This window comes from Ylistrum balloti, unplaced genomic scaffold, assembly GCF_031769215.1.
Source record: "Ylistrum balloti isolate Yb309-2 unplaced genomic scaffold, AGI_CSIRO_Ybal_v1 Utg369800, whole genome shotgun sequence".
In the NCBI taxonomy this organism is placed as follows: Eukaryota; Metazoa; Mollusca; class Bivalvia; order Pectinida; family Pectinidae; genus Ylistrum; species Ylistrum balloti.
In genome coordinates this window covers 22,817-34,027 of record NW_026781978.1, presented here as the reverse complement: position 1 = coordinate 34,027, position 11,211 = coordinate 22,817, and the positions used below count along the sequence as shown (strand labels likewise).

At 34.6% G+C, this 11,211-nt stretch overlaps 1 protein-coding gene across 6 annotated transcripts; it reads left to right on the top strand.

Annotated features, from left to right (window-relative positions):
• The first annotated feature begins 653 nt into the window (after window positions 1–653).
• LOC132544519 (uncharacterized) lies at window positions 654–9,889 on the top strand. Of its 6 annotated transcripts, none has more exons than XM_060208126.1 (5): window positions 654–737; window positions 5,349–5,461; window positions 7,169–7,292; window positions 8,784–8,857; window positions 9,515–9,889. In XM_060208126.1, exons 2-5 carry the CDS (start codon window positions 5,404–5,406, stop codon window positions 9,607–9,609), a joined length of 351 nt encoding a protein of 116 aa, XP_060064109.1. In that variant the 5' UTR covers window positions 654–737; window positions 5,349–5,403; the 3' UTR covers window positions 9,610–9,889. The 6 variants fall into 6 exon arrangements, with proteins under 6 accessions (XP_060064109.1, XP_060064111.1, XP_060064107.1 ...); XM_060208128.1 differs by lacking the exon at window positions 654–737 and adding an exon at window positions 2,435–2,557 and having other exon boundaries at window positions 5,354–5,461; XM_060208124.1 differs by lacking the exon at window positions 654–737 and adding an exon at window positions 2,435–2,557.
• The last annotated feature ends 1,322 nt before the right edge of the window (window positions 9,890–11,211 follow it).

Genomic DNA, 11,211 nt, shown 5'->3' with positions numbered 1-11,211 from the left:
AATATGAGAAAGATTCCAAGATTTCAAGTTCTTCATTACAGAGTAAAAAGTGACCTCGTGTATTATATTTTCTTTTAGAGAATCTAACAATTTTAGTTTTGTGAGTGTTGACAGTGAGTTTCCAATCATTACAATAATTTTGAAACGTGTTAAGTGCAGATTGTAATCCATCTGCTGATTCAGATATTATAACAGTGTCATCTGCGTACAAAATAAGAAACAATCTAATATATATACCTATGTCACTACCCAAGTTTTTTTTATACAATTATCATATATGCGCTTTGCTGTATGGAATTCTTTTCTCTTTAAATGACAATCTTTTGTAAACCAGGCTTTGTTGGTATTAGGTTTAAATGAAACGGCAGTCAAATTACAATGAAAAGGGAGCACAAAACATGCACAAGCCTCGCTCACGTTACGGGTAACTGCACACACATACAGTAACGAATATATACAAATTATACATTAAAAATTGACACATCTGTAAACTGGAGAAAGTTTACTAAAAGTCATATGAGTCATCGTTGTTATGATGACGATGAACTAGCAGTTATGGTATATCCGGTTTTACTTAAATTTAATGACATTTGTAGTGTATTAATCCCTTCCGTGCCGTTGTCGACTATAATCGACAGGAGAATGTGCTCTCGGCTGTCTACAAAATATTGAGTTCTCTCTTCCTTGTTGTCGACCATAGATGACAAATTATGTTGTTATGTAAACGTCTATTATTGGTAAGTAGCAAACGATATACGTATTATCCATAATTATGAATGTTATCTTGGAAATATTTGTGAAATTCTGTTCTGCCTGTAAAATCATTGGAGGAATGTTCATATGAAAAACAAGAAATTGAATAGAAATATTTTTCTGCAATAGTACAAAGCTACAATGTACCAGGGTTCACTGGTTCTCTGTAGAAATCTATCTTTCAGGCTTTATCTGATTGGTAACCCATGAAATCTATTGGTTTAGGTGTTGGGTGTTGTATGGAGAAAGATCTCAAGAAAATAACAGTTGAAGGAGCTGCACTGTTGGCTTTTACATTACAATTGTGTCAATAATTCTCAATCATCCATAAATTTGCATTGCTGTCTCAGTAAGGAAGTGCATGTTGATAGAGGGTCAGAAGAAGTGGCTAGGCTTTGAATCCTGTCTGAAGTCTTCTGCAGGAATATGTTTTCCTGTTCATTCATAATGATATTTACATAATAAAAAAAGTAAATGTACAGAACTGGCATCATTTGCCCATTTACCATAAAACAATACAAATACCAGTTTTGAGGTTTATTCCTGTATGATTTTACCTGTGTATTAGCCTCAATATGTTGTATTCAATACATTGTCAAGTGTAAATGCAAATTAATTCTATTTAGACAGCAAAATGACAATTTTGGAAGCAATAATTTTGGTATACTTCATGGATTCTGATGTATTTTTAAACCACAATCCTGTTGAATGTTGGTTCCCCCATCCCCACCCGCCTTTAAAACCTTTAAATGCTCATTCAAGTAAATTTTTGTTCTTGCTCCACAGTTAGATTTGAATTACAAGATCATTATATTTAATAAAAGGACAGAATTGTAGATATATATTTCAGAATAAATCAGTATTTACATTGAATCTCGGTGATATCTTGTTAAAATAGACACAACAAACCACAGGAAATAAACCCCAAACTTGTTAACCATTTTCATTCCTATCAAAATCTAAAATCAAAATTTTAATCCTAGGGTCCTCAGTAGTTTCTTTCTAACATTAATATTTCAGAAAAAAGAAAGTTTCTGTTTAAAACTAAAAATGTCAAAGACTGGAAGTCACATCACAAGAATTGGATTGAATCACATGAAGTGTGTGTAAATATAAATTTAGTTAAGTTAAACATGAAACTGCAACTGATTCATTTTTAATGGTACTAAAAGCTTTTTCTACAAATTTCACTATTGAGCAGAGATCTGAACTATTCATTGGTCGTGAATGTATGTAGGTCTGAACGATCATAATGAATTAGCTGTTACAAGTGTGTAATAGAGTGGCTTGTATATAGTGTTAAACACTGTCTTTGTCACTCAGCTGAAAGAGCATGCTTCTTTGGCTCAGTTGGTAGAGCCGATCGGATATCATGCCAGACCAGGGTTTGATTACTGATTGGGGCAATCGACATAACTATGTTTTTTCCTTGTTCTTTCAATTGGCACCCAATGAAATCCAAGGCCTTGTGGTATGTGGAGTCTCTGGTGGAGATTAAGGAATTCGAAATCTGAGGGAAAACGGAGTGTAGGAGCGGGTTGGGGTGGCTTGTATATAGTGGTAAATACGGTATCTGTCTCTCGATTATCACATCAGAGACCCGGGTTCCGTTTCTTGGCCGGGCACTCGACAGGAATGTATATCTTCCCTGTTCTTTCACATATGTATTAAAGCATGGATTCGGAATTATTAAGCTGTTACTATGAGTAAGACTTCATACTGCTTTGTAAAACGACATATTTCCGTGAAATATTTACAACTGCACATCATCCCACCATCCGCTGACACGTGGCTAATTGCCGACGTATGTATTGACAGCTTACATGCCGTATGTGTGACACCTTCACAATCGACATTGACGCAACCAATAAACAGTGCAGCAATGTCCTATATCAGTTGATCCTTTCTTGTTACGACAGGGATATGATAGCATTCAAACATGCGATGGCCAACTGGTGCCCGATATGATATCAATTCACAACATTTCAATGTAGAAAAAAGTTTAACCCGAAAGATAGAAGATTCTCGATACAACCTCGAGATACATTTAATGAATTTATGTATAACATCAGATCTCCACGACGAGAAATAGGGTCAACAATACACTAAAGACATATTCTACAACTCTAACGCTTAATAAAGTCATGTCTTGACACTGACCTGTTAACAATCGTCTCAAAATACAACACGCCAAAAACGCACAAGGGCGCCGCCATTTTGTTACACTTGCATTGGCGAGACTAAAAGGTACATCCGGTACTGCACCCGGACGAAACATGCGGCAAGGAAATACTTAAGAACGACCACATTTATATAAAGTAAGTCATATATACGGAAGAGAAACCATCCCGCTAATCAGAACTGATGTAACCTTAGAGATAAAATGAAAAGTTAGAGATGCAGGACCACTTAATATATTCTTCCGTGAGCTTGGCGTCCTTGGCGGTGAGTTTAGTATTGATATTTAGAAACATTAAATATTTTAGACATATAGAAAGTAATACTACATACATAGTAAATGTATAATTTATACACAGAGATACAGTCAATACTTCCTAAAAGATACCTCAACAGAAGAAAGTGATCTCTACGGACAGATTGCCTATAGACAGTTGTTATATACAGATGTCCTCTATAGACAGTTGTTTGTTATATATATATGTCTTTTATAGACAGTTGTTTGTTATATATACATAGATGCCCTTTATAGACAGTTGTTAGTTATATATATATATATGTTCTCTATAGATGTCCTTTATAGACAGTTGTTTATTATATATAGATGTCCTTTATAGACAGTTTTTTATATATAGATGTCGTTTATAGACAGTTGTTTGTTATATATATAGATGTCCATTATAGACAGTTGTTTGTTATATATAGATGTCCTCTATAGACAGTTGTTTGTTATATATAGATGTCCTCTATAGACAGTTGTTATATATAGATGTATATTTTTTATATATAGATGTCCTCTATAGACAGTTGTTTGTTATATATAGATGTCCTCTATAGACAGTTGTTATATATAGATGTCCTTTATAGACAGTTTTTTATATATAGATGTCCTCTATAGACAGTTGTTTGTTATATATAGATGTCCTCTATAGACAGTTGTTTGTTATATATAGATGTCCTCTATAGACAGTTGTTTGTTATATATAGATGTCCTCTATAGACAGTTGTTTGTTATATATAGATGTCCTCTATAGACAGTTGTTTGTTATATATAGATGTCCTCTATAGACAGTTGTTTGTTATATACAGATGTCCTTGATAAACAGTTGTTTGATATATATAGATGTCACAGATATATTTATTTGTACGTCAGTGTATCACAGATTCACGTACACTTATTTTTATTTTGTATATATGTGTATCATTGATATAACTATATATCATTGTCTCAGCATGTTTATCAACAACAATATCTAATGCTTCAAGTTGCATGTAAACACAAAAATAAACATGAACATGAAGTAACTGAGTCTTAATATCTCACTATGTGTAACAATGTATTCGACATTTCACTGTTCCTCTGTGTGTACACATATACAATATCGCAATATGACTATCTACTTACATGTGTAAGACATCCCAATGTTTCAATACACACGAGATGCTTTATATTACAATGTGTTATTCGAGAACTAAGTAAGAATCTACGAGATCCTTCGTTATTTTCTCACACTTTGAGGATCTTGCATAAAAGTCGATGTAATATGAATTTATTAAACGAACTCAGTGATTTGATATCTAACGATTATTTAGGAGGGTAACTTACGAAATCATTTCACGAATTCGATTAATTCCATATTACATCAACACGAGTTTTATCTATGACGTCACAATTGTGGCTTTAATATTTAAGATGCATTTTTCTAAGTGCTTCCTTAGAAATTGTAATAACATATCGCCATATCTCGTTTTTGATTATGTACACGAATATAACATAATATAATATCTTATATAGAGATTCAAGTGGTACAATGTGGAATATGTGTGTAATTATAGATATGTATGTTGTTTGTATAGGAAGGCACTAATATCGCGATATCACGCAATGCACTTTGTATCATGCCAGACTAGGGGTAAAGATCGACAACTCCCGTTCATACTGGTGAGGCATAGACAGATTTGAAAATAGGCATACGAGAAAAATAAATCGACTCTGGCATATAATGTACTTTTTTTATGGATTTTCTTATTTATTCAGAAAATTAAAAACATCTTCATCATGTTTTAATGAATTGAGTGAGACAAGAACTATATGCACACATCTGCATGTTGCTGCAAAAATGTTGCATTTTGTATTTTACGACAGAAAATCTCAATGTCTACCCAAAGTCAGTTTTACAATGTGCACAAGTCAAATAGTAAAAGCAAATCACTTTCACTGACCAAATACGGGAAAAGCTGTTATTTTCAAAGTATTGCAGCTTCACTCAAGGCTTAAAGTAAACAAGACGTGCTTTTTACGGAATTCATGAGTGCTTTGTACTAATAATTAATGTGTGTATTTCTAACGTTTTGATGAAGACTGACAATTGAGTCCGTTACTCCTAAATTAATTGAGGAGTGTTGTGTATTTCTAGAACAGGATGACGAAGATTTACCAAATGGACTTTTGATACTTCCGTTGAAGCTACAATGACGTCATCCTGGGCAATATGGATTTGTTTAAGTTGGTGTCTTCCGCACGTGTTCTGTAAGTATCTTCTTCACATTTTTTATAATCATATCAGTGACGTAAGCAGTTTTGTGTAATATTACAACATTGTCTTCTGTATCACAATATCACAGCCCACAGACAAGTAAAGATTTGTTGATGGTCTGGAACGTGATTGATATGGTTATTAATCTCGGCCCTTGTCCACTGGTAAATATTTGTTCCGATTGTTTTTAATAAAATTTAAAGACATACACCTTATCGATGACAAAAGGTTTCAAATGCTTGAAACCAAACTTCTAATGAACAATTCTGTCGTCTTCCAAAATAATATGACTTTCTTCTCATTCTATTCGCAATAATGATTCTACATGGGACGGAATTGATTTTTTTTAAAGTTTATTCGTGAGAACGGAATGTTCAAAAATAATATTTCTGGACTTTTAAAAATCGATAATACATTATATACATTGTACCCTAAAGAGGAATATAAATGATTGTACGCCAATCAATGTTATCCATATTATTGAGTGAACATCCTTGTCAACGTACAAAACACATGTATATCTCAACGCATTCTTTTGTACAGAAAATGATATTTTAAAGTTTGATTGTTTAGGGTATACCAATCGAAGTCTTGTCTTTAACGTGTAGATACGAGAGCTGATTAATAATTTGTGAGCCTTGTATTGAAGAAGTTAAGCAGGGACGTCCTTTTTCAACTCTACCATTCCCTGCCTAGTTAAGGCTGGTGTTGTCGAGTCAATTTATGTCGAAGAGGTAGCACTCTGAAGTAAACAATGCAAATGACTATTGCAAAATAGTCAAAGTTGCTGAAACAACAGTGATTCAATATTTGCATAAGAAAGGTCTAGCACCTAAGGATATCCACACTGATATGGCAGCAACACTAGCGAGTGATGCCCCTTCATATACTACAGTGAAAAGGTGGATGGCGCAATTTAAACGAAGCAGGCAGAGCCTTGGGGATGACGCCCGTCCTGGAAGGCCTGTCACTACTGCAACCCCAGAAATGGTCAATAAAGTGCATGATGTTGTTATTGCTGTCGGGCGAGATACAGTGAGATGTATAGCCAGTAAAGTCTGGATTTTAAAGGAAAGGGGAACATTCCATTCTTACGGAAGATCGTGCGAGAAGAAAGCTCTCAGACCGATAGATACCAAGACTTCTGACAGTTGATCAGAAGCACACCGTGTGGACTTTGTATCGTGCTAATCTGAACCTTTCAGAGGAAGATCCTGATAACTTTCTGCAGAGGCTTGTGACGATGGATGACACGTGTGTCCATAATTTCACCCCAGAGGCCAAACAACCGTCAAAAAAAAGCAAGCACCCTGGTTTACCTCCCGCCAAAGACGGCAACAACTGATACAATATGTCCGCCAAAAGTCAAACCCTTAAATATGAGGCTCACAACTTATCAGTCTTCGTATGTCTCTTTCATGCGCGCCTGACGAGAAACTTCATACAAGTATATATAAATTGTACGTCGTTTAAAAACAAAAACTGGACATCCATCCAAATATATACTGAAAATTATCAATATCAATGCAAACACATACCATAAATTTTCTTAAAAGCTTGTAAAAATGACAAACATGCAACTTTCAATAGAAACATAGAATTAAATAAATTAAATAATGAATTAAAACCCGCAGTTAGTTACCAGAAGTTTCATCGCGTTCATTGAATGTATTATTACAGTAACATTTTTATGTCCTCAGGTTTCGTGCCTTGTAATAACGCCTCAATGCCCGGCTATTGTTTCGACGGATGGCATTGCTGTGACAACGGTTGGTGCTGCTCGGACGATTTTGTGTGTGGCGACAACAGATGCATCTACCTCAAGTAAGTATCCGATACAAGAGATGGTGAAAGGGATTAATACATAATTCAAATGACATCGAATCAGTGTTTACTCTTATGATAGTCTGAAAATGAAAATGGTGTCAAATTATTGGATCAGAAAACAGAACATATTTTTATTCGTAACATCTGACATAAGAATTTAGTTGTGTACATTTTGTATGTGAGGTACCGGCAAATCTCGAGAAATAGGAAGTTCTACCATCAGAATAAAAGTTGTCAAAAATGTTTCTAGCTCAAATTAGACTGTGTCTCTAGCTATCAGAAGAAAGGAAATATTGAATATAGTAGGAAGTTCCAAACGCGTCTTTCCTATAGTCTTTTGTTTACCAAGGAAGTCACAAATATTCCACAAACCTTTAACTGGTCTCAAAATCTAGATTACCGAAACGGTCACCGATATCTTAACTAAATGAAATAGTTACAAGGATATTTGTTTTTCGCGATGGTTACATAAACAAAATTAGAAAACAAAATGTTATTCAAAATAGTGTACAATGTGTTGTGCATTCAAATAAAGTTCTTTTGATAAAAGGACAATTTGTTACAGCGTGCGGTTTGCTGACAACATCATGTTGACATTAATAAAGTGTTATGTAAGAACTCTTTTGTAGCGTTACACTTTCCTGGTTTTAGACATCAGTCGCGTTACGGTTTACTTGTTTGTTGACATCAGTCGCGTTACGGTTTACTTGTTTAATGACATCAGTCGCGTTTCGGTTTACTTGTTTGATGACATCAGTCGCGTTACGGTTTCCTTGTTTGTTGACATCAGTCGCGTTACGGTTTACTTGTTTGATGACATCAGTCGCGTTACGGTTTACTTGTTTGATGACATCAGTCGCGTTACGGTTTTCTTGTTTGATGACAGTCGCGTCATGGTTTACCTTTTTGATGACATCAGTCGCGTTACGGTTTACTTGTTTGATGACATCAGTCGCGTCACGGTTTACTTGTTTGATGACATCAGTCGCGTCACGGTTTACCTTTTTGATGACATCAGTCGCGTTACGGTTTACTTGTTTCATGACATCAGTCGCGTTACGGTTTTCTTGTTTGATGACATCAGTCGCGTTACGGTTTCCTTGTTTGTTGACATCAGACGCGTCACGGTTTCCTTGTTTGATGACATCAGTCGCGTCACGGTTTACCTTTTTGATAACATCGGTCGCGTTACGGTTTCCTTATCTGTTGACATCAGTCGCGTTACGGTTTCCTTGTTTGTTGACATTAGTTGTGTCGCTTTTTCTTGTTTATTTACATTAACAGCGTGACTTTTTCCGTGTTCTCTGACATTAGCAGCGTGACATTTTCCATGTTTATTGACATTAGCAGCTTGACATTTTCCGTGTTCTCTGACATTAGGAGCGTGACATTTCCATGTGTATTGACATTAGCAGTGTGACATTTCCATGATTTATGGCGTCAGGGTTTCCTTGTGTGTTGACGTAAATATTTTCCTTTGCACCACAGGGGTCTTTACGTGCCTATTGGAATTGTCGTGGTGTCACTCTGTGGAGGAATATGTGTTTGCATACATCAGTTTCGTGAGTATTTAAGTAAAACCCTTATTATGTTAGCTACATTGAAAGATTTATTATGTCATGTAAATGGTAACACACGCACCTGTCTACCTGTGTATCCAAGGTGCGATAAGTCAACACGTCAAATGGCTTTTTATAATCTGCGTTTCATGAGTTCTTGTTATCAAAAAAAATCTGTACACATACATATTTCATCATATATGAAAGTAAATAGGACATGATTTAAAACGAAACAAATTCCAACGTAATATCATTCTTATCTATAGGTCTACTTATAAATCAGAATCAAAAAATAAAGACGACATTTTGTAAAGGTTTCTTGTGGACTATATTTTGTGGCGGTATCATAAATGAGTTGAATGGCGTGATTCAGTTAATTGCGTCAACAATTTCAACGTTATTCCTCTTGAATATAACTAAATCAAATTTAAAAAAATGTTAAACAAAGAATGCCTGTTAATTGGGTAAAATCAAGACTAATCTGTTAGAATCGTTACTTCCTCTTACACACATTCTAATGTCCGTGGCAGAATTAGAAATGCAGCTACTTAAAGATTTTTCGGTTTGAGATCATTTCTAAAATTAATTTAGAGATAGTGTACTATCGTCGATGTATTATTATAAAACGGGTAAAATGAAAATTTTCATCTTGGTTTGCAGGTAAAAGGAACAAATTCGAGGGAGCACAAAGAATGAAAAAAACATCAAAAGAAAAACTACAAGATCCTGAGGACATTATCAATGAGCATTTCTGAGTAGATACGTCACTGGCTGAGTGAATGAGTCAATGGGATATTAAAACATTTTTAATTAGATACGTCACTGACCGAGTGAATGAGTCAGTAGGATATTAAAACATTTTGTGTGATCTATTCTTTTTTAATGTGATTGATCTGCTTCGACAAGTTGGATTTTCTCACATGTTTATTCCTATAACTGAAGTTAAATACTTTTTACAATGTATTTCTGAACTTCTGAATGTAACCGTGCTGTGATATAAAACGACCAATAAATACTGGAGATTTCCGCAGACCATATTATTTTGACCAGAGTTTGTTATACAATGATGTCATGTTCCTTCAGGAGAAGTACTCGTACAAACATAAAGCCATACACAGTCACTGAATTCAGGCAATATAATCTACAAACCCAAAAATATCTACTCTTATATAATTTTTATTTCTAGAAAATCAACGACTACAAGCTGTGTTTCCATTACTTTTCCATTACGTGAATCTATGTATCGCAGGATTGACACACCAAAAACGAGAATCTTATTTAAACGAGAATGTTATTTAAATATTCACAGTTGCATGAAGATGTGTGTGTTATTTATCTGTTGACTGAAAGTGCTGTGAGAGTACTTTCTAAACATTAACGGCTATTGTATGTATTCTGTGTCATAGACACAAGGTTGTCATTGATTGAATACCTGTATCTCAGAATGGTGTAATATTTATATATATATATCTATCGTGTTCATTATTCATTCATTATTTCGTTTGAAATCGTGTGTTTATTTGTTGAATGGTGGTACAAGTATTGATAGATAATATTATAAGACCGAGAATCAAAACCTAAGATGATGATGTGACATGTTTTACACATACATTAATAGTATACTAAAACATCTTGTTGTTGCTGGTGTGTTGATATACATCACAACGAGTGATATTTAAACCCATTGTCTCACAATAAACAATATCCGTACATTGTAGTATACGGATGACAACTTCACAATATCGCTATGTCAAAACACGTCCATACCAGCCAACTTTCCTAATTAAGTTGGGAGTTTCCCGTTTTTTACTAAACAGTCTCGTCTCTCGATCGTATTGATTCAAATAGGGGTAATCTGCCGATTTCAGAGATCTCGCTAGGTAGGTTATAAATAACCTTGATCTATTCGTCAAGTTGGTAAGGCTGACTACCTTGCCACATTGTTAAGGCCTAGCTATTTAAGTACACTACTGTAACAAAATCAGTGTCACGGATTTGAGATTATTTTAAAATATAATTTAAATTATAACTACACAGCTTGGGAATTATTTAGAAATATAATTTTAATTAGAACCTTCATAGATTTAGGATATTTACCTTAATATTATAACTTTTACAATTTTGGGATTTTATCTAGTAAAGATACTGTAGTGTATAACAGTGATTTTGGTCTTAGTCTAGACTATATTACTGTGCTCCGTGGGATGATCAGGTGGCAGGTAATTAACAAGTGGCAGTATCTTAGGTTCACGTTAATGAATTGATCGGCGGGGGCGGGGGGGTCTTCGGTCTTAGCAGAGAAGTGTGTCTCTTTCATGATATATAATTACTCAAGACTGTAAAACTGAAACATCTGG

What these genes read in the sequence shown, in the direction of transcription:
- LOC132544519 (XM_060208126.1), top strand. Translation starts at nt 5,404, where the DNA reads ATGACGTCATCCTGGGCAATATGGATTTGTTTAAGTTGGTGTCTTCCG. An exon ending in GTGTCTTCCGCACGTGTTCT is followed by an intron (nt 5,462 to 7,168) that starts GTAAGTATCTTC and finishes TTATGTCCTCAG; the next exon opens with GTTTCGTGCCTTGTAATAAC. An exon ending in AACAGATGCATCTACCTCAA is followed by an intron (nt 7,293 to 8,783) that starts GTAAGTATCCGA and finishes TTTGCACCACAG; the next exon opens with GGGTCTTTACGTGCCTATTG.